The sequence below is a fragment of the Lithobates pipiens genome, unplaced genomic scaffold (genome assembly GCF_037356315.1).
Source record: "Lithobates pipiens isolate NorthernLeopardFrog02 unplaced genomic scaffold, aLitPip1_a1.2 Scaffold_1, whole genome shotgun sequence".
Taxonomy (NCBI): domain Eukaryota; kingdom Metazoa; phylum Chordata; class Amphibia; order Anura; family Ranidae; genus Lithobates; species Lithobates pipiens.
This window is the reverse complement of record NW_027507685.1, coordinates 1,996,464-2,018,644: the sequence shown is the minus strand read 5'-3', so window position 1 is coordinate 2,018,644 and position 22,181 is coordinate 1,996,464. Positions and strand designations below refer to the sequence as shown.

Sequence of the window (22,181 nt, the reverse complement as noted above, 5' to 3'; positions counted from 1 at the left end):
AATAAAGTGATAGATTGATAGCACATTGTCCACCTCAAAAAAAAAAAGTAACTATGCTTACCCTCAGGTGTGAAAGATGGACGCATGATGCATAAAACAGCAATAATTCAAAATCCCAAATAGAGCCCTTTTTGGAATTTGGAATTGTTGCTGATTTATGCATCATGCATCAATCTTTCACACCTGAGGGTAAGCATAGTTACTTTTTTTTTGAGGTGGACAATGTGCTATAAATCTATCACTTTATTTATGAGTGGTCTAAGCTTGGATTTTCCTCATGTCAGTATAGTGTGGTGAGCCCCTCAATCTCAGTACATGCATTACAATCTACTTGGACTTCATATTTGATTCACCACAATATCATATACATATCAACTGAGATCTTAGGTAAGCATTCCCCTTCTATATATATACAGGCTTTGACAAATAGGGGCTATGTAGCTTGGTCTATTATGATACAGTCATGAACCCTCTTGCTAGTTAATATCCCTTCCTTTTTTCTTTTGGTTGTTATAGTTTACCTCACCTTGATACTTTAACCTGATGGTTGCCTTCCCATGGGCTGGCAGGCTATATTTTGAGATCATTGACCCTTTTCCTTCCATGGACACCTAGTATATTATACTACATCCATTTTGGGTAAGTGTGCTTGTTTCTTTCCAAAGGGATGAATTGATATGTAATAAAGACATAAACAATTTTTCTCATGAGGAATGGGAAGAATAATTGGTGGATAAAATGCTATAATCTGACCTATACCAACACCCTAATGTTTGTATTTTTTGGATATGATATTTGATTTTCTTCTTTTTTTTTTTTTGTTATAGATCTGTTTTTAAATTGTCTGACTTAACAATCTCAATGTGCCTAACTCTTCTGGTCCTGACAAAGCGGATGATCCATGAAACGTATTGACCCTTCTAGCAGACCTTATGCACGGATTTGTTTGTAATGTGTATATTATTATTGCTTTTTATATTGTGTAAAATAAATGTTTTTGTGCACACGGGAGTATATTTAAAGTCCGACTCCCAACACCCATTCCCCCTCTTTGCTACTATATACAGGACGATACCCCTGTGTTCCCATGTTTTCAATATAGTTACACTCCTTCCCACAAACACAGATTCCTCACATATATATAATCTGGGGTGCCTGTGCCAAGTTTCAGGATCAGCTTAATATTTGAGAGGAACGCTTGCCCAATGTGTGTTTTTGCTTCACAATGCTGAGGCTGCCACTCCCTCTTATCTTGGGATATAAAGTTCCCTGGAACTTGTGTTCAGTCCAGTGTAAACCACGACCGAGGCTGAGTTTTCACTTGTGTCTACTTGACGTGGTATCCCCATGGCAGGCAAACTAACTGTTGTAGAGGGCATGGCTCTGGCTGAAGTTATTGCTGCAAACTGGGAGCAAATCTACAACTTCCAAGCAAGACCTGGGGACATCTTGATAGACACTTACCCAAAATCTGGTAAGCACATAGAAAACTCAACTTTTTTTTTTCTTCAATATTTAATCTAGAAGATATCCATTTAGGTTCATACTTGATACTGTATAGAGAAGACTTAAAGAACTTAGATTTATTCCTTGAATTAGAGCTGTTAGACTGGTGAAATTTACCACTATGGTGTGTATTGGAAGTGAATAGATACTTAGCAAGGTCCTCCTATTTCCTTATTTCACAGCATGTTTTGTAATGGATCATAGCTGAGGAATATCTAAATGCTATGTGGCTAACCTTAGTGCACCCTTTTATAATAAGACATCCAGAGCAAAAATTGGATGACAATTTATTGTGTATGCAGCACCACTGCTGACTATGGTGGAAAATATTTTCAGTATACCCTGCTTGGCATCTGTGTTAGTAAGAGTTAATGTGCATTTGGCACAAACAATTGTGAGTTATATGTTAACATGGTTATCAGCAGCTTCTCCCAGGACTCGGGTCTTGGAATGATTGAACTATTAATCTTCTGTAATATAAAAATTTTGTGACTAGAAGGTAGCAATTTCATAAAAATACAAGGAGCAATGACACTAACCAAGCCTTGCTGGCTCCCCCTGCAGGTTGGGTGCTTGTGCTGCCTAGAGTTGTGATCCCCACACCCAATGTACGCAAAAGAAACAGCATATGTGATATGTAAATTTGTTAAATAAATCTTTTACTTGTTGGGTTCACTAAGTGCAGTCATTTCTTCTATGAACTTCATTTAAAAATTCTCAACAGTTTTGTCTAAAATGTTTATTTGTTTCAGCTAATTCTCGTAATGGTCTTTTTTTATCATACTAAACTTTTACTATTGATTATTACAGGACCAGCCCACCCACAACTGTTCCTACCCACCTTGTGGTGTGCCCACTCTTTCTACTTGATTTTATTTGTTTGCATATGCGGTAAACGATTAAGTATGAAATTGTTGATGCTGTAGTCCCAACATCTGATATATAAAACGACTGAATCATGCCCCCATAAGGTTTTATTTTTTTTAGATATAATGGACACTGCTATTTGTATATGGAGGAAGCAGGGATGAAAGGAAAAGGAGCAAGAACTGATGGTAAAAGGGGGGATAGTTGTGGAAAAAAACAATGGTGGAAGTAAAGGGGCAAGTGGTGGAAGTGGAGGGAGCAAGAGTTGATGGGGGGGGGGGGGGGGGGTTGGGAGGAAGGAGAGGAAGCAAGAGTTAAGGTATCACTAAAGGCAAAATAGTTTTTCTTTTTGTTTTAGATTGCAGAGGGATTAGAACACTTGTCAGTTATTATAGCTGTCTGTGCTCCTGTTTTGGAGATTCACCCTCTCTATCTGTCCTGTTTATCATGATCATTGAAAGTAAAAGAAAATCACAAATTTTGGGTTGTCCCCAGAAAGGTGATAGACTGTAAATCTTCCAATGGGGGTACTAATTCTGGGGAGCTAAGGGTCCCCAAGGAATTCCCTTAATTTGCAGGGAATTCCTCTCACTTCCCGCATGGCTATGGGACAAGAAATAAGGGAAATCTCTGCAATGGGACACGGATGGGGAAAAAAAAAATCTGAAACGAGTTATAACCTTCCCTTACTTTATCCAAAAAAAAAAAGATTTGCCTATAGTTTTACTTTAAAGCGGTTGTATACAGCTGGAAGTTTTTTTTTTTTAATTCCTGCAAGGTAAAGTCAAAATGGGCTAGAACGCATCGCATACTAGCCCATTAGGTAAAACTTGTGAAACCTTAAAATGTTCCAGCGCCATGATGCTTCCATTTTCACCTGTCTTGCTTCTGGGTTCCCGGTCTCTGTCATTCACAGCACAGGGCTCAGAAGGAACGGCACTGGCTGCATGTAATGTAAATATCTCCTAAACGGTACACATTTAGGAGATATTTACACTACCTATAGGTAAGCCTTATTATAGGCTTACCTATAGGTAAATGTCAGCAGAGGAAGTTTACTTCCTCTTTAATGGTGGAAGAAGGGATAGGGGAGGAAGAAGAAGGAACGAGAATTGATTGTGGAAAGGTGGATGGGGGTGGAAGGAGAGGGAACTGAACGAAGTGTAACATGGTAGAAAATCATTTAACAGCTTCCGGACTGCCCCACGCATATATACTGTGGTAGGGCGGCCCTCCATCGCAAAATCACGTACCTGTACCTGCTGTAACAGCAGCCTCCTATCATGGGGCTGTGCATTTAAATCTGTATTTGTCACAATATTGTTTTTTTATTGTTGATTTCCATTCAAGATTGGACTTGCATATATATTTTTCTACTTTAGCTTTTTTTTCACTTTAACTATGCTGGTGACACTGGTGAGATGTACAGAGCTGGCACAAAAGAGAGGGACACTGCTGGAACTGGAGAGAGGAGACAAAGTGGCACAGAAGAGGGGGACACAGATCATACAGGAAAAGAGCAGAGATAGCACAGAAGAGGTGGACACTGACAGAGAAGTAAGGAGCAGAGCTGGCACAGAACAGGTGGATTCTGACAGAGGGGAAAAAAAACAGAGCTGGAACAGTAGAGGTGGACACCAACAAAAGGGAAAGGAGAAAAGCTGGCATAGAAGAAGTGGACTTCAACAGAGGGGAAAGGAGCAGAGCTGGCACAGAAGAGGGGAACACCGACAGGGGGGAAAAGAGCAGAGCTGCCACAGAGGGGAAAGGAACAGAGCTGGCAAAGAAGTGGACACAGACAAAGGGAAAAGGAGCAGAGCTGGCACAGAAGAGGTGGAAACCGACAGAGGGGAAAGGAGCAGAGCTGGCACAGAAGAGGTGGACACTGACAGAGAAGTAAGGAGCAGAGCTGGCACAGAAAAGGTGGACGCCGATGAAGGGGAAAGGAGCAGAGCTGGCACAGAAGAGGTGGATACTGACATAGGGGAAATAAACCGAGCTGGAACAGTAGAGGTGGACACCAACAGAAGGGAAAGGAGAAGAGCTTGCACAGAACAGAAATAAACAGAGCTGTAATAGTAGAGATGGACACCAACAGAAAGGAAAGGAGAAGAGCTGGCACAGAAGAGGTGGACACCGACAGAGGGGAAAGGAACAGAGCTGGCATAGAAGAGGGCTACACCCACAGAGGGGAAAAGAGCATAGCTGGCACAGAGGGGAAAAGAACAGGGCTGGCAAAGAAGAAGTGGACACAGACAAAGGGAAAAGGAGCAACAGAGGGGAAAAGAGCAGAGCTGGCACAGAATAGGTGGAAACCGACAGTTGGTGGACACCAACAGAGGGGAAAAAAAAGCAGAGCTGGCACAGAAGAGGTGGAAACCGACAGAGGGGAAAGTAGAGTTAGCACAGAAGAGATGAACACAGAAGAGGTGGACGCTGACAGAGAAGTAAGGAGCATAGCTGGCACAGAAAAGTTGGACGCCAACAGAGCTGGCACAGAAGAGGGGGCACCAATAGAGGGGAAAGGAGCAGAGCTGGCACGGAAGAAGTGGACACTGACAGGAGAGAAAGGAGAAGAGCTGGTGTGACGGACTGGGGTTTATATGGTCACAAAACAGACACCCCAAAGCAAAGTACATATTCATTTTTTTTATATTTCTAAATATGGCCCTTCTATTCTATTAATAACCAGTAGATGGCAGAGAAGGTACACAAACAGAGTCTATATAAGGCCACATCACCTTATCTCATCGCGTCTACAATCATCGGCTCTCTTAATTCACATTTTGAGGCCGGTAACACTGGCATAGAAGAAGATCAAAGGATCCGAGCTATTACAGGACAGGTGGATACTGATAACACTGGGGAAAAGGAGCAGAGCAGGGTTTGGGTGCAGACAGGAGAGGGGTCCACAGATGTGGAATGTAACATTTAGTTTCTGTTCACACTAATACTGTGCAGGAAACACTGCGATCGTGTGCATTTTTCTCAACACATTCAAATCGCACTCCACTTGCAATCCACAGCGGGCGTCAGTGCAATCTTAAGGTCACCCTAAATGCAGGTCGCAAACACAGTGCGTTTGCTGGCACCAGATTACATGGTACAAAACGCCCATGAAATTTGTTTGCAGTGAGATAAAAAAAAAATCTGAATGTAAGTCTTTCGTGTGATGCTGTGTGTTATGAGGCCATTCAAAATGAATGGGCTCAAATCGCACCTCATTATATCACATGTGAATTGAACAGAAAAGCAGTGCGGTTCCTGTGCAATTCACATGTGGTTTAAAGGGGAGAGGATTATTAAGGAGGAGAATGAAGATGGAGTAAACTGCTGAGGTTAACATATGAAAAATCCCCTTACCTTCCTTAATGGAAAATATTGTATATTGCTGGGATCTGCAATTAGCGGACCTCCAGCTGTTGCAGAACTACAAGTCCCATGAGGAATAGCAAGACTCTAACAGCCACAAGCATGACACCCAGAGGCATGATGGGACTTGTAGTTTTGCAACAGCTGGAGGTCCGCTAATTGCATATCCCTGTTATATTGTGTACTCCCTCCCTGTGTATTATATCTGGTCCAAAAGTCCAAGATTTGAGAAACCATGGTATTACTCTCCAACATCTACAGAATGTATACATTTGGGTAGAGTAGCCCTTTAACCATTTCTGCTATATGCATCTAAGGCAGTGATTCTCAACCAGGGTTCCTCCAGAGGTTGTAGGGGTTCCTTCAGCATTGGGCAATTTCTGCCTCTCAGATAAGTTCCCACTCACACCGTTGATCTTTTTAGCTATCTGTAAGGGGGTAAATCTTCCCAATGACCACAAGTGTAAGGACCATTCTTCCCACTGACATCACACTAATGTATCATGAATTGTAAATTTCAAATTTTTAGCAGGGGTTCCCCGAGACCGGAGAACTATTTCAAGGGTTCCTCTGTGTTGAAAAGGTTGAGAAAGGCTGTACTAAGGTTATGGGAAAGCTCTGCAGGGGTAACTATTTCATAGTGTGTAGATTAATCTCTTTGTATATATAGTGATGCTTGATACGTGTGAATTTTGAATTTCAGGAACCACTTGGATGCAGGAGACAGTGGATCTGATCCTACATGATGGCGATGAGCAGATATGCATGAGAGCACCAGTATATGAGAGAATTCCCTTCATTGAACTCCTTCATATGATGAAGCCAGGTCAGGAGACATTGTTAGCCCTTGTACACACGGTCGGAAAATCCGTCGGAATGTGTCCTATCGGACCGTGTTGTCGGATAATCCGACTGTGTGTGGTATGCATCGGACTGATTCCATCGGAATATCCGTCGGACCCAATTTTCCAACTTGTTGGAAATATTTTCCGACCAACTGGTTCGATCGGACATACTCCGATCATGTGTAGAAAATTTTGATCGGACCAAGTGCCACGCATGCTCAGATCAAATTCCTACATCAAAGCTATTGGCTACTAGCCTGAATGTAGTCCCATCGTAACGAAATAACGTCATCACGTTCTGAATGATCGGATTTTTCGACAACTTAGTCAGGCCGTGTGTATGCAACAGTTTCGGACAAGATCCGACGGACAAAATCCGACGGATTTGGTTGTCGAAATCTCCGACCGTGTGTACAGGGGCTGAGACTATACTGATGATTGTATGTACACACACATCCTCAGTGTGCACTGCCACCAAAGCAATGTTGGACACCGAGAAACTATAAAGAGCAGTTGACCATTCACAGATCAAAAACTAGCAGAGGTGGGTTTTTGGTCTGTGAAGAATAATTTATTAAATGCTGAGCTCAAAATACCTGCCCAGTAGAGGGCTCAAAGATCGTGATAATATGAAAACAGAATGCTGTAGCTGTGGGAACCTCTATCTACTATTAAACAGCTCAAGGGGATTGGATAAAAATGTGGGTATAATATGACTGGTTACAGGCACATCCAGACAAAATTCTTGGGATCCTGCTGAGATCTTTATCATATTACAAGTCATAACAGGATGTACTAATAGAGGAATCTCATGTTTTTTTTCACTACTCTCTGCCCATAGTTGGAACATTTCCAGTGGGTTGATGACATGGCACAGGTTATTTCAAGTTGGCATCAAGCAGTAATCTTGTTAATCATTTACTTGTTAGGCTTGTGAGATGGCCTGATGGACAGATGCATAAGACATATCAATAGAAAGAATTTAAACAATACTGGACATAAGAGCATACTCTAATGCCCCTGAATTTTCCGACAACAAAACCGTGGATTTTTTTCCGAAGGATGTTGGCTCAAACTTGTCTTGCATACACATGGACACACAAATGTTTGTCCAAGATGTCATAAAAAAGGGGGCAGGGTGCTAAAATAGCACACTGCAGAGCTCAGTAGGAGAGCTCTGAGAGCTTATTGGAGGGAAGCCCCCCCCCCCCCCCTTAAACAGCACACAGGAACAGAGCTGAGGCTATCAATCAGCTGGAGCTTCCTCTCCTGTCACCTTTTTTCTCTTGGTGTCAGGAAAACCTTTCAGAAATGACTCATGCAGATAGAGGAATGATCAGTAGACATAAATAACAGTGCTCTTAATTGAGACAAGTACACCCTATAGAGGAATATGCTTTGTTCATATTTTATGTCTGCGGTTTACAACCACTTTAAGTCTTCTGTGAGGGGGTCAGTACTTGACCCTTCAGGGCCTGCATGCATCAGTCTGATCCTTGCACATGTTGGTGTGAAAACTAAGACTGGTGACACTCAGGCAACTGCGCTACTGGCAATAAATTGCCAGTGGCAGGGTCATGCAGGAGAGCCTTCCACTTACTGTACCTCTGTGAAACTGCACTCCTACTAGCCCTGGATGCTGAGGATCTCTCTTTTGCTAACAAGAGAAGAACATCTCGCTGGTCTGGCTAGCGAGAGGGCAATTCCATATAGACCAGTAGATGGTCTCTTGGCAATCTGTACACTAGCATCAGGATCACCCATGTGACATCATGCTAAAAAGGAATAGATGGCGGCTTGTAGCCATGTGATGATCCTCATAATAAAGTGATTAGCGGTTGGAGGTTGCCATATTTTGCTCTCTATAGGAACTATTCCCTTGCTTCGCCATCAGATGGATATATTTTGGAAAGGCGGACGAATCAGGCAGTAAAACATCTATCTCTGACATCTACATTGCAGGGATTGAAGAGGTGAATGCCAGGCCATCACCACGAGTACTGAAGAGCCATCTGCCCTACCAGCTGGTTCCACCATCATTCTGGAAACACAACTGCAAGGTAGTTGCACTGAGCAATGTTGATAAATCCTACACTGCAGAAGCGACATTGACTAGAATGACAGTATTTTCTTTACAGGTCATTTATGTGGCACGCAATGCCAGAGATACTTTGACTTCCTTCTACCACTTTGACCATCTTGTGCGGTTCCACCCAGACCCAGGACTGTTTGAGGACTACGTGCAGAGGTTTATGAAGGGAGACGGTGAGGGGGAAAGACTGAATTAAGGTCTATTAGGGTTAAATCTGTAGGCACAAGGCAGCAGGTGACAAAATGTTTTTGAGCCTTTTAGAATTTTTCTTATGGCTCATGGGGTGTGATCTCATCTCCATAATAAAGGCAGTCTTATGCAGGCCATACACGGTCGAATTTCGAACAAATGTTCTTTTCAAAATCAGAAAATTCGTTTTTTTTTGTGATCCGATGATGCCACCATTGATTTTCGAAATTCGGCCGACCAAGCCTTCAATTTCACCTCATGTTGCTACAGAAAAGAATTTTCTTGGCCGGGAATCTTCTTTTCTCTCCGTAAATTTTCTTTTATCTCCGTACATTTTCTTTTCTTATTACATTTCTCGCATGATTCTCCCATCATTGATTAGAAAATCGTTTGTTTTTCAAAAAAATTCCAACATGTCCGATTCCTCAAATTTTATTTCCGCACGAAAATCGGCTGTTGCTGCAGCCTCACTAATGGTGCGAAATTCATACGAAAATTCTTAGATACGATTTTCGAAAGAAAATTCTTTCGAAATTCGAACCGTGTATGGCCGGCATTATTTAAAGCTGACCTAGCTAGAACTTTGACAATATAAAAAAAACAAAAAAAGTTTTTTGTAGAGAGAAAAAAAAAAAAAAACAGGCAGGCAAAATAATTAATTCAGTCTCCCCTCCTCTAGAAATTGAGATTTACATGATTGTATCATCTATGACAGGCATCTCTATCCAGGGAGTAGATAGTAACCCTGGATAAAACCTGAACAAAGACGGAGCTATATATAAAAAAAAAAAGTGAAAACCAAGGCCTCCTTCCATTCTCTCAGCGCTCCGGAGCTTAAATGTTATTAACAATGCACTGGCACATACTGTATGTATCGCATATACTTTATTAATCAGCAGCTACTTAAAGTGGTGTTGCCACCAAAAAATCTAAAATAGTTTAAAATTCTTCAAAAAGAAAAAAATTAAATAATTGGAAAAAAATTTTTTTACTCACCTCTAAATACCTGTTGCTAGGGGATCCCTTGTAGTCTGCCTTCTTTCTTGCCCCGGCTGGTGACATCACTTCCCCTCGCGCCGCACAGTCATTTGGGACCTGTCACGTGTCCCAGATGACTATGCGGCGTATCACGGCGCCGCTCGCGCATGCGCAGTGGGTGCCCGGATGTGAAGCCACAGCCGGGTGCCCACAGCAAGAATGACGGCGCCGCGAGCAGAGTGGGGAACGAGGGGGGGGGGGGGCTTCGTTCCCCCGCATCGCTGGACCCTGGGACAGGTAAGTGTCCGATTATTAAAAGTCAGCAGCTGCAATATTTGTCTTTTTTTTTTTACTTTTAATTTTTATTTTTTTTAGGGGGCACCCCACTTTAAAATTTAAATTTTATATCAAATAGTATCAAGTCCACAGGTACTTCTATAAGTACTAGTATATACTAAAGCAGCACTATTGTCATTTCGCCATGTGACAAGTTTTCATATGATTATAGGCACATGAGAAAATATAGAGGACAGTTGGTGATGAGAAAAAGTCCAAAAGACACAGGATGTGTCTAATGCTGGATAATACAAGTGCACCTCACACCAAATTCCTCCAAAACGTGCATCGCACTCCCCTTAGGGGTTTTCACTCACCACTGTTTAGGAGTAAAAAGTACATGCGGAGGTGATTGGCGGTTCTGATCCAACTTAAGATGTGGATGGCGTATCTCTTGGCATATTAATGGCTGACTTTATGCTTACATCTGGTAAGTGAAAACCCCTAAGGGGAGTGCGATGCACGTTTTGGGGGAACTTGGTGTGAGGTAGACATGTGCGTTCGTTTTCGTCCGAATGCATTTTCGTCCGAATTTCAGCTATTTTCGTTTTCGTTTTGACAAACGATAACGAAAGCACAAAATCCGAAAAACAAAAGATCCGACATAAATAAATGCTTTATTTTCGTTTTCATTGTTACAACAGTTCGATATAGAATAGGAGATTGGGTCCTGCCCCAGGTGACATGTATCAATGCAAAAAAAAGTTTTAAAAACGGCCGTTTTTTCGGGAGCAGTGATTTTAATAATGATTAAAGTGAAACAATAAAAGTGTAATATTCCTTTAAATTTCGTAGGGGGGGGTTGTCTATAGTATGCCTGTGAAGGGGCGCATGTTTCCCGTGCTTAGAATTGTCCCTGCACAAAGTGTCATTTATGCAGGAAAAAAAGTCCTTTAAAATCACTCGCAGCTATAATGAATTGTCGGCTCCGTAATACAGAGAACACTCATTGAAAGTCATTGATAAAAAAATAAATAAATAAATAAAAAAAAAAAGCGTGGGGGTCCCCCAAATTCAATTACCAGACCCTTCAGGTCTGGTATGGATATTAAGGGGAACCCTGCCTCAAATTTAAGAAAAAATTTGACGTGGGGCTCCCCCTAAATATCCATAACCAGACCCTTCAGGTCTGGTATGGATATTAAGGGGAACCCCGCATCAAATTTAAAAAAAAATTGACGTGGGGTTCCCCCTAAAAATCCATACCAGACCCTTTATCCGAGCACGCAACCTGGCAGGCCGCAGGAAAAGAGGGGGGGACGAGAGAGCGGCCCCCCCTCCCTCCTGAACCGTACCAGGCCACATGCCCTCAACATTGGGAGGATGCTTTGGGGGTCTGTGACCCCTCAAAGCACCTTGTCCCCATGTTGATGAGGACAAGGGCCGCATCCCCACAACCCTGGCCGGTGGTTGTGGAGGTCTGCGGGCGGGGGGCTTATCAGAATCTGGAAGCCCCCTTTAACAAGGGGACCCCCAGATCCCGGCCCCCCCCCTGTTTGAAATGGTAAGGGGGTACAAAAGTACCCCTACCATTTCACAAAGAAAGTGTAAAAAATGGTTAAATAAAACAAACACACTTTTGAAAAATTCCTTTATTAAAAATAAAAAAATAAAAAAAAAGATTCCAGCGGCGGTAATCCACTCTTGCTATCCAGCGACGGACGATCATCTCTCTAACGATGTCTCATCTCATCCAGCGCAGCGAATACATCCTTCTTCTGTCTCCTCCACGGAGACACTGCAGGCATTCCGGCGGCTGACGTTTCTTATATACGGAGGGCGGGGCCACCCGTCACCTGACCCCGCCCCCCTCTGACGCAAGGGGAAACCCGGGGTTCCCTGTGACGTAGGGGTGACCCGCACCCCTCTGATGTAACACAGGCAGGTTTCCGTTACATCAGAGGGGGGGCGGGGTCACCCATACGTCACGGGGAACCCCGGGTTTCCCCTTGCGTCAGAGGGGGGCGGGATCAGGTGACGGGTGGCCCCGCCCTCCGTATATAAGAAACGTCAGCCGCCGGAATGCCTGTAGTGTCTCCGTGGAGGAGACAGAAGAAGGATGCTGCGCTGCGCTGGATGAGATGAGACATCGCTGGAGAGATGACCGTCCGTCGCTGGATAGCAAGAGTGGATTACCGCCGCTGGAATCTTTTTTTTATTTTTAATAAAGGAATTTTTCAAAAGTGTGTTTGTTTTATTTAACAATTTTTTACATTTTCTTTGTGAAATGGTAGGGGTACTTTTGTACCCCCTTACCATTTCAAACAGGGGGGGGGCCGGGATCTGGGGGTCCCCTTGTTAAAGGGGGCTTCCAGATTCTGATAAGCCCCCCGCCCGCAGACCTCCACAACCACCGGCCAGGGTTGTGGGGATGAGGTCCTTGTCCTCATCAACATGGGGACAAGGTGCTTTGAGGGGTCACAGACCCCCAAAGCATCCTCCCAATGTTGAGGGCATGTGGCCTGGTACGGTTCAGGAGGGAGGGGGGGCCGCTCTCTCGTCCTCCCCTCTTTTCCTGCGGCCTGCCAGGTTGCGTGCTCGGATAAAGGGTCTGGTATGGATTTTTAGGGGGAACCCCACGTCAATTTTTTTTTTAAATTTGACGCGGGGTTCCCCTTAATATCCATAACCAGACCTGAAGGGTCTGGTTATGGATATTTAGGGGGAACCCCACGTCAAATTTTTTCTTAAATTTGAGGCAGGGTTCCCCTTAATATCCATACCAGACCTGAAGGGCCTGGTAATTGAATTTGGGGGACCCCCACGCTTTTTTATTTATTTATTTATTTATTTTTTTTATCAATGACTTTCAATGAGTGTTCTCTGTATTACGGAGCCGACAATTCATTATAGCTGCGAGTGATTTTAAAGGACTTTTTTTCCTGCATAAATGACACTTTGTGCAGGGACAGTTCTAAGCACGGGAAACATGCGCCCCTTCACAGGCATACTATAGACAACCCCCCCCCCTACGAAATGTAAAGGAATATTACACTTTTATTGTTTCACTTTAATCATTATTAAAATCACTGCTCCCGAAAAAACGGCCGTTTTTAAAACTTTTTTTTGCATTGATACATGTCCCCTGGGGCAGGACCCGGGTCCCCAAACACTTTTTAGGACAGTAACTTGCAAATTAGCCTTTAAAATTAGCACTTTAGATTTTGAACGTTGGAGTCCCATAGACTTTAATAGGGTTCTAAAGTATGCTATATAGTTAGCTCCGTCAAATCTTCTTTATACATTGACAGACACCATAAGCCTTCCAAGACAGATTCGACCGTAATTCATGTGGATTTTCGGACGAATGCAATTTTTGAACGAAAAACGAAATAAATAAAAACGAATTTCGGGAGTAACTAAATAAATTACGTTTTCGGACGAAAACGAAATTCTGAAACTAAATATTTTACTCTGCACATGTCTAGTGTGAGGTGCACTTGTATTATCCAGCATTACCACATCCTGTGTCTTTTGGACTTTTTCTCATCACCATCTGTCATCTATATTTTCTCATATGCTTATAATCATATTAAAGCTTGTCATATGGCGAAATGACAAAAGATGGAGCTATCCTTACAGAAAGGAAGATGAAGGTTTTTGAGGAAGTAATGTGATCTCTGTGAGAAATAAAACACCAAACATTAAAAGAACTTACAATAAAGAACTGCAGGTATATTAAAGCAAAGCACAAACAAGATTAATCAGCAGTCATTTATTTAAAAAGTATGTGAACCCTATCTGGTAACTACAGGGAAATATTCTGTGTTTGATAAATGAAAATATCTTTATGTATTGACTGATTTCAAATTCCCAATTACGATCTTTTATTCAACACCTGTAGCTCCTAGAGGCGTGGGCCCGTTTGGCAGGATTTTCCAGTGAGGTTACGATTTAGTGTGTGGCTGTATCAAATTTTTCTGAAATAAAAAAATCCTAACCCGACAATACATAATATTAACATAATCCCTCAGTAAATATAATGCGCAGCCATTATGTAAATCCTGAGACATTTCCAAGAAAACCCAACAAGGGTCACATTTGGGGTCCACAGGGAAGACTTTAGAATAAACATGTGGGATTGTATCCCGAGTAATTAAATCATGTAGTAGGACAGCTAAGATCGAAAATGAGATGGGAAACACAGGCGCCTCTAGGTTAGAACTGTAAACATTTTAATGAGATACAGGTGCATTATCCACTTACATGGAGGTTAAGGAAGTAAGGCACGAGTCCTTCCACATTGGCGTGGAATTCACTTCAGAGCGGCGTTCTGAACAGCTGATTTTTCTGGCTGTGGGGGAGAAATCCTAGGGGGGGGGGGGGGGGGGAGAGAAAGAAAATTTATATGGGAAGATACATGAAATTATGACTACTATGTGTGAAATAAATGGTAAATTAATTAAAAGAATATGTTTACACTCTGTGTATTTGGGAAGAGTAGAAAAGATCAGCAGAAAAGGAGGTTATGCAAAGGGCTGAGAGCCAGTTGCCCTGAGCATCCGGCACCACAGGCTTGCCTGAGGTGGAGTCCTCAAATGAGCCCACCAGGGGCCAACTGAAGCGAGAGAAGGGTCCTATGAAGTTGGAGCCTCTACCTTGAGGTACCGCTGGGTGGTCGAATAGAGAAGTAAGAGGTGAGGGATCCGAGGACATCAGTGCCTGCATGCCCTTTTTGTACCATAGGTAAAAGGCCGCTGTTGTCAGTGAAGAAGTAGAGGAGAGTAAATATAGTTGTTGTCCATGTCCCCATAGTAGGAGCTATATTATTTTAGCTCTGGGTATTTAATGTAGGAAAGCATGTCACATCCTTTCCACTAGATGGCAGTATTCCAAGGCATATAAGGCTGTCTCACTAGCGTGACAAAGGAGCGTGCCCAGAGTCCCATCTACCAATGCGCATGCTCCGAAACGCCGTTGCAACCCACCAGTGATAAATGAAGAATATGTAGCGCTACCTGTTTTCATAAAAATAAATAAATAAATAAATATCACCTAGCCTAATCATAATGAAGCATACATATAAGAAAAAATGTGCAATCACAGTAAATAGTGCAAAAATATATAATAAAGTGACTATAGTGCAAAAACGCATATACCATCGATAATAATCCACACTCAAATAAATGTGCAAAATACAAAGATGAATACACAGTCACATTTCAAGATAGCAATACAGAAGTCCATCCAAGAAAAATTCCAGTGATCCAAACTATCCAGTGCTATTCAAAAAATATTATTCAAATAGTGACAGTCCTTATAATCATGCAGTGTGTATACGAGTGCAGGCAAACTCCACAATTAAACCGCTCCACCATCAGTGCTCTAATGGTGCACCCCCGTTTCCCCCAGCCTCTCACCTCATTTTCAGACCCCTAAGGGTCATATGTACTTGCAAGGGAAAACTGCTGGCTCTTCTTTATACGATACGCTCATCCATATATTCAAAGCATAGTGCATCCGACCATAGGGAAAGAGAAGGGGACTCTCATGTGCAGTAATCTCCAAAATGTTTATTAAAAATAAAATCCACACTTACATATAAATACACTGTAGTGCGTGTAAACAAAGAGACTTCCAGTCTCGGCCGCAACCGGAAGTGACGAACGAAACACCTGGCTCCTCACTGACGCGTTGCGTCACAGACACATGACTTTTTCACCCACCAGTGATGTAATCACGCCTGGCAGCACGTTCCAGCCCTCACCATCGGCCTGATCCAAGCCTTGGTTCCACCGCTGTGGTCCCAGAGATCCTGCTGGCTAGGCAGAAAAATCAGCTGTTCAGAACGCCGCTCTGCAGTGAACGCTACGCCAATGTGGAAGGACTCATGCCTTACTTACTTAAAGAGCTCTTTCAGCCGTGATTTTTTTTTTTTTTTAAGTCAGCAGCTACAAACACTGTAGCTGGTGACTTTTAATAAGGACACTTACCTGTCCAGGGAGCCCGCGATGTTGGGCCCCTGAGACCGATCTGTCGCCGCCATCTTAATGAAGGGAAACAGGCAGTGGAGCGTTGCGGCTTCACTGCCCATTTCCTACTGCGCATGCACGAGTCGTGTGGCGCTTTGTGAATCGCCCTGTTTTCTGGGACACACACATGTCCCAGAAGACAACGGGGCAGCTCGCCAAAGAGGAAGAAGTGTTGCTGAATAGGAAGAGGCAGATTAGGAAGACTGCCTAGCAACAGGGGCTTCTGGTAAGTAAAAAAAACATTTATTTTTTATTTTTTATTTTGTTTAAATGTTAATGTAAATTTTTTATTTTTTTTTTAAATAAAATTTTTTTTATTGCTTTTTACTATAAATGACAAGCAGTCAAGAAACAAAAACAGTAAGTATACAAGAGACACTTAATAATCATACATGGTTCATAGTTGACAACCATATGCCTAAGAAGCCGACATGTGTACAGCAGAGTCCATGGGAACAATAACTCAACCTAGCAAAGAGAAAAATACATGGCAGAGCAATACAGAGTCCGCATATAACATAAGCTAAGAGTCATTATGCTGTAGAGCAAGACTGGGGGGGCTCCTCCCCCAGTGTTTCCCTGGGTAGTTTTAGCGATCCCAGAGAATTAGTAATGTCCCTCTTTAGGTACCATTCTGTGAATCTGAATGGCTGCATAATCCTGTGTATATCTTCTTTTGCAAAGACATGTTCCAAAAAAATGCGCCATCTCGAAAAAAAGCGTGAAGTTGATTTGAAATTTAGCAAAATAGTATCTAATCGTTCTAAGTAGAACAGAGTTTCCAGGGTTTTTTTCACAGCCTGTATTGAAGGTGGTGAGGGTTTGATCCATTGTGTCAGGATAGTTCTCCGTGCAACCAAGAGACATATATACGCCCATTGGGGTATAGCTGGGTAGCTATCTGAGAGGTGAGGTTCAGCCAATGTGGTATATCCGAAGAGACATAGAAGTCGGTCTCTGGGTAGGTCCCAATTTGTTACAGCATGAATAAATTGTAACACCAAGTTCCAAAAGGTCTCAACGTGTGGACATTCCCATAAACGATGGAGAAGCGTAGGATGCAATTTTGAGCACCATGGACAACATTCCTGGCTAGGGTCCGCTCGGTTGATACGGAAGGGTTAATACGCCCTATGAAGAATCTTGAATTGGGTTTCTCTCCAAGTTTCGGAAACTGTAATCTTTCTAGTCTTAACATAACCCTCTAGTAATTTTCCGGGAAGGTCCACATCCTCAAAAATATCCGCCCATTTTCGGAAAGGTTGCAAGCGGTATTTGGCAGAGTGGAATTCAATAAGGGAAGTATAAATAGTAGAGACAGAATAGTCACCACTGTGTATGATCGTATCCATGAATGATTTTTGAAACTGATTTGTTATATATCTATGCCTGTTACCCAGATAACTAAGGAGCTGATGGTAGTGGAAGGAATGAGATCGCGGCAAGGAGAATTCTCTGGCTAGCATTGAGAACGGCTTGGGCCTGCCAGAGACATTCGAATAGACATCATATACCTTCGTGAGACCCTTAGATGCCCAACAAGTAAATACACTATGCATTGTGGAAGGAGGGAACATGGGGTTAGATTGGATTGGTAAATAGCGGGAAATATCGGACGGTAGCCCTATTAATTTACGCGACTCCCTCCATGCTATCACAGTATCCCTAATCAATAGATTAGATCTGAAATGAGTGGGTAATTTGTTTGGATTCGAGTGAAGGATAGCCGATAGGGCAAACGGGGAGACTACTGCAGCTTCTAAGGATTCATTAGAGTACCTAGAATTTCCTGTAAGCCAATCTAGGCCCTGGCGAAGCAGACATGCTAGATTGTAAAATCGGATATTGGGTAGGCTCGCTCCTCCCTCCATCTTCGGGAGGCATAGTTTATTCAAAGCAATCCTCGGTTTTTTCCCGGCCCATAAAAATTTCGTTAAAGCTGAGTGAATTAATCTAATATCCGAATGTTTAACTAAGAGAGGAATGGTCTGCATTGGGTACAGTAAGCGGGCAAATGAAACCATTTTAAAAAGATGACATCTCCCGAAGAGCGAGAGAGGAAGAGCCGTCCAAGCCTCTAATTCGTGTACAATCTTCGATATCACTGGAGGGAAATTAAGGGAATAGATAGTGGAGGGTGTTCTGCCAATGCGTATCCCGAGGTAAGTGATATAGTGTTTCGCTACGGCCAAGGGGGAGCTAGAGGTCCAGGCGGTGGCCATGTTAGGTCGAAGGGATAGGATTTCACTTTTGTCAAAATTAATGCGCAGTCCAGAGTATGACCGGAATTTGTGGAATAAGTCTGCAAGGCGTATAAAGTCTCCCGACGGATCCGTAGAGAACAACAAAATATCGTCCGCAAAAAAGGCCGAGCGAAGCGTATGGTCAATTTTTTATTTTAGGGTGGACCTCCGCTTTAACCTCCATGTAAGGGGATAATGCACCTGTATCTCATTAAACTGTTTACAGTTCTAACCTAGAGGCGCCCATGTTTCTCTTCTCATTTGCATATCTGGAGTCTGCTTTCAACTCCCCACTGCTAAGGTTGTTTTGGACTGCTAACGTAATCTATACAGGTATCCCATCTTCATCTCTGCCCCTCCATGTATACTGAGTATTCACTTCAAGGACTTGGACTTGAAGATTGATGGACTAATGTATTAAATCTCATACTATTTAGCAGCGCCAATACCCATTTTTTCAGCTAAGATTGGATTCTGCAGTGAACACTGTAATGTTAATTGTGTCTTGAACAATTGGGCTTTGTAGTAGGATAAGTAAGAATGGATCCTGCAGTGAAGACTGTAGTGTAGATAGGTGAGAATGTGTCCTGAGGAAATGGACTGTGGGATAGGACAGGTAAGACTGGATCCCGCAAGTAAAGTCTGTAGTGTAGATAGGCAAAAAGATTTTTCTTATTCTTTTGTGTCTGTTACCTGTTGTTTTCTATCTACGCAGTGGGCTGGGGCTCCTGGTATGATCACGTGAAAGGTTTTTGGTCAGCGAAAGACAAACACAACATTTTATATGTTTTTTTTGAAGATCTCAAAAAGGTGAGCACATATATAGGCATATATTTTATTCATGAAATTAACAACCTGATTTTGAATTGGTGGAGACCTTGGTATATAAAGATTTTATTTTTGTGTGTTACTTTCTGCTGGATTTGCATAGTAAAGAGAATGGAATCAATGTCTAAGCCCTTGTACACACGGTCTGAGAATCCGTCGGAATGTGTCCTATCGGACCGTGTTGTCGGATAATCCAACTGTGTGTGGTATGCCTCGGAATGTTTCTGTCGGAATATCCGTTGGACCAAATTTTCCAACATGTTGGAAATATTTTCCGACCAACTGGTCCGATAGGACATACTCCGATCATGTGTAGAGAATTTCGATCGGACAAAGTGCCACGCATGCTCAGATCAAATTCCTACATCAAAGCTATTGGCTACTAGCCTGAACGTATTCCCGTCGTAACAAAATGACGTCATCACGTTCTGAAAGATCAGAATTTTCGACAACTTTGTCCGACCGTGTGTATGCAACAGTTTCGGACAGAATCCGACGGACAAAATCCGACGGATTTGGTTGTCGAAATGTCCGACCGTGTGTACAAGGGCTTATAGGTTCTACCTCACACAAAACCCAGTCATTTAAGGTCCAGTGCTGGCAAAACAAACTTCCAAAGTGATGGAGGACAGTTTAGACCGAATGGAATAAATAACCCTTCCTGATCCTACAAAGGCTTTTGGATCAATGCTGTAGCTCAGAATATTCCCACGCCATTCTTTATAACTGATTAGCCTTCATTGTAAGAAAACCATTCAAAATAGTTTAACCTTATTGATTTGGGCATCACAATCCACAGCTTAAAGGCTCATATCCAAGAAACCTTTTCCATACCGATTGTAAAATCATCCCTATTCAAGAGAATACTGATATCATCCTGTTCTTTGTACAGCAATGTAGTTCACTTTCTTCATATATTCCGATTACTCTCTCTCAGAACCCCTCACAGGAGATTCGGAAAGTGGCAAAGTTTCTAGGTAAAGAACTGTCAGAAGATTTATTAACCAAAATTGTGAAACTCAGCTCCTTTGAACACATGAAGAATAACCCCATGGCCAATTATTCTGAATTCCCTAAGGAACTTCTTGACCAATCGGAGAAAGGCTTCATGAGAAAAGGTAGGTTGTAACGTTGATAAATGGGTGCTAATGATTTTATCCATTCGAACGTCAAGACTGTGTGGAGCCCAGGCATGTACTGGCCATTGGGACTACAGGGAGTTTCCCGGTGGGCCGATGGCTCAGTGGGCCGGTTTCGGTGACAAAGTAATGGCTGCATGCCTCGCCCTCAACTTCATACAGTGATATGAGACAGATAGAAAAATACAGAGGAGAATAAGTGAAATAATAAAAGAGGTTAGTGAGGACTCCTTATGTTATGCTACATATGTTTTTTTTTTTGCACAATTGCGTATAGTTTTATATACTGTTTTATGCTTGTTTGCAAAATTAAAGTGGGCTGGTCTGGATGAAGTCCAGGGCCAAATTTTTGTCCCAGTCCAGCCCTGGTGGAGCCAGTAAAGTCCTGCCCTAAATACACATCAGTGCTTTATATTTACAGCACAATTTTCTACAAAAAAGGGTAGTAGCGTTGAACATGGTTGAAGTCAGTCAATGGGTAGGTAAGAATTCTAGAAGGGGATATTGCGGGAATTATTTGCAGCTGCTGCATCCTTCGTGTATGGCTTATTGCCGTGGGTGGAGTAAGAAAATCATCCTAGAAAACATAGTGTAATTGTGGGTTGCTGGGTGCAACTGCTGTATAAATGAATAACAGAAGATGGGGTCTAGGTGGATTTCTCCCTAATCATCACATGAACTTACTTCCATTTTCTACAGGAGGGTTAAAATGTGAGGGGGGGGGGGGGGGGGCATAAAATTGTTACTGACATTTTCAGAATTTGTCTTTTTGTGCTGGCAGGTAAAGTTGGAGATTGGAAGACATTGTTCACCGCTGAACAGAACAAGATCTTTCAATTAGATTATGAACGTCAGATGAGTGACACCACTCTGAAATTCCCAGATCCGAAGTGAAGAATGGATATGGATGCTGCTAGCAATTAGGATAAGTCCCTGTTTTGGGCCTGGCCATCGGGTACCTTCCTTGCACTGCCCCATCACTTCAGTTTAGTTAATAAAGTCCTATGTTCTTTCATATTACAACCATGGAAATAAAACATAGGTATGGCTTTAAAAATCTAACACTGGTCTTATTGAAGCAAATTCCATTCTCATACAAGCAGGAATTGCAGTCACTAAAAACATTCATACATTAGGGATGATTTAGGAAAGGCAAATTGTCTGTGCATTGCAAGTGCAGTTGCACTAGATCTGAGCGGAATATGCAAGGAAAATGAAAAACATTTTTGCTTACACATGATTGGATGATAGAAATCAGCAGAGCTTTCCCTCATTTCAGAGCTTCTCCTCAGATCTAGCGCAACTGCACTTGCAGTGCACAGACTATTTGCCTTTAGTAAATCAACCCCCGATGCATTTCCTTACTTTCATATGTAATTACAAAAAGAGAATAAACGAATTCTGTATCTGACACCTTTACAAACCATATATTTTCACCTAGATCCTGCTCTTTTCCTGCCTCAGAGTTGTTCAGCTGTCACATACTGTGAAGGAAGATGACACAACAAACAGTGACCTTATGTGACCATTGTACACAGTGCTGCTCAGCTCTTCTGTAACCTTGAATCACTTAGGGACCAAGCCAAAATGAAAATCTGTGGAGAAGCTCCAGTGTATTCACGCAATCCGTAAACAAAATGTTCTGTCAATTCTTTATAGTTTCCTGGCACTAGGCGAAAATATACAAATTTGCAGCTCTGGCGCCTGATTTTGGCCTCCCTCAGTGGCGTCTGGTACTCAAAAAATTTTTGGGGGGGCGCAAACAAACTGAAAAAAAAAAAAACATCAATAGCAACCACTGTGCCATCAAATGC

The 22,181-nt window shown here is 42.5% G+C and overlaps 1 protein-coding gene across 2 annotated transcripts; it reads left to right on the top strand.

The window, feature by feature from the left end:
- The first annotated feature begins 1,276 nt into the window (after positions 1–1,276).
- LOC143941043 (sulfotransferase 1C1-like) lies at positions 1,277–21,429 on the top strand. Of its 2 annotated transcripts, none has more exons than XM_077463307.1 (7): positions 1,277–1,474; positions 6,449–6,571; positions 8,553–8,650; positions 8,729–8,855; positions 19,116–19,210; positions 20,166–20,346; positions 21,149–21,429. In XM_077463307.1, the coding sequence occupies exons 1-7, from the start codon at positions 1,348–1,350 to the stop codon at positions 21,259–21,261; spliced, it is 864 nt and encodes a 287-aa protein (XP_077319433.1). In that variant the 5' UTR covers positions 1,277–1,347; the 3' UTR covers positions 21,262–21,429. The 2 variants fall into 2 exon arrangements, with proteins under 2 accessions (XP_077319433.1, XP_077319605.1); XM_077463479.1 differs by lacking the exon at positions 1,277–1,474 and adding an exon at positions 2,256–2,397.
- Positions 21,430–22,181: the final 752 nt, after the last annotated feature.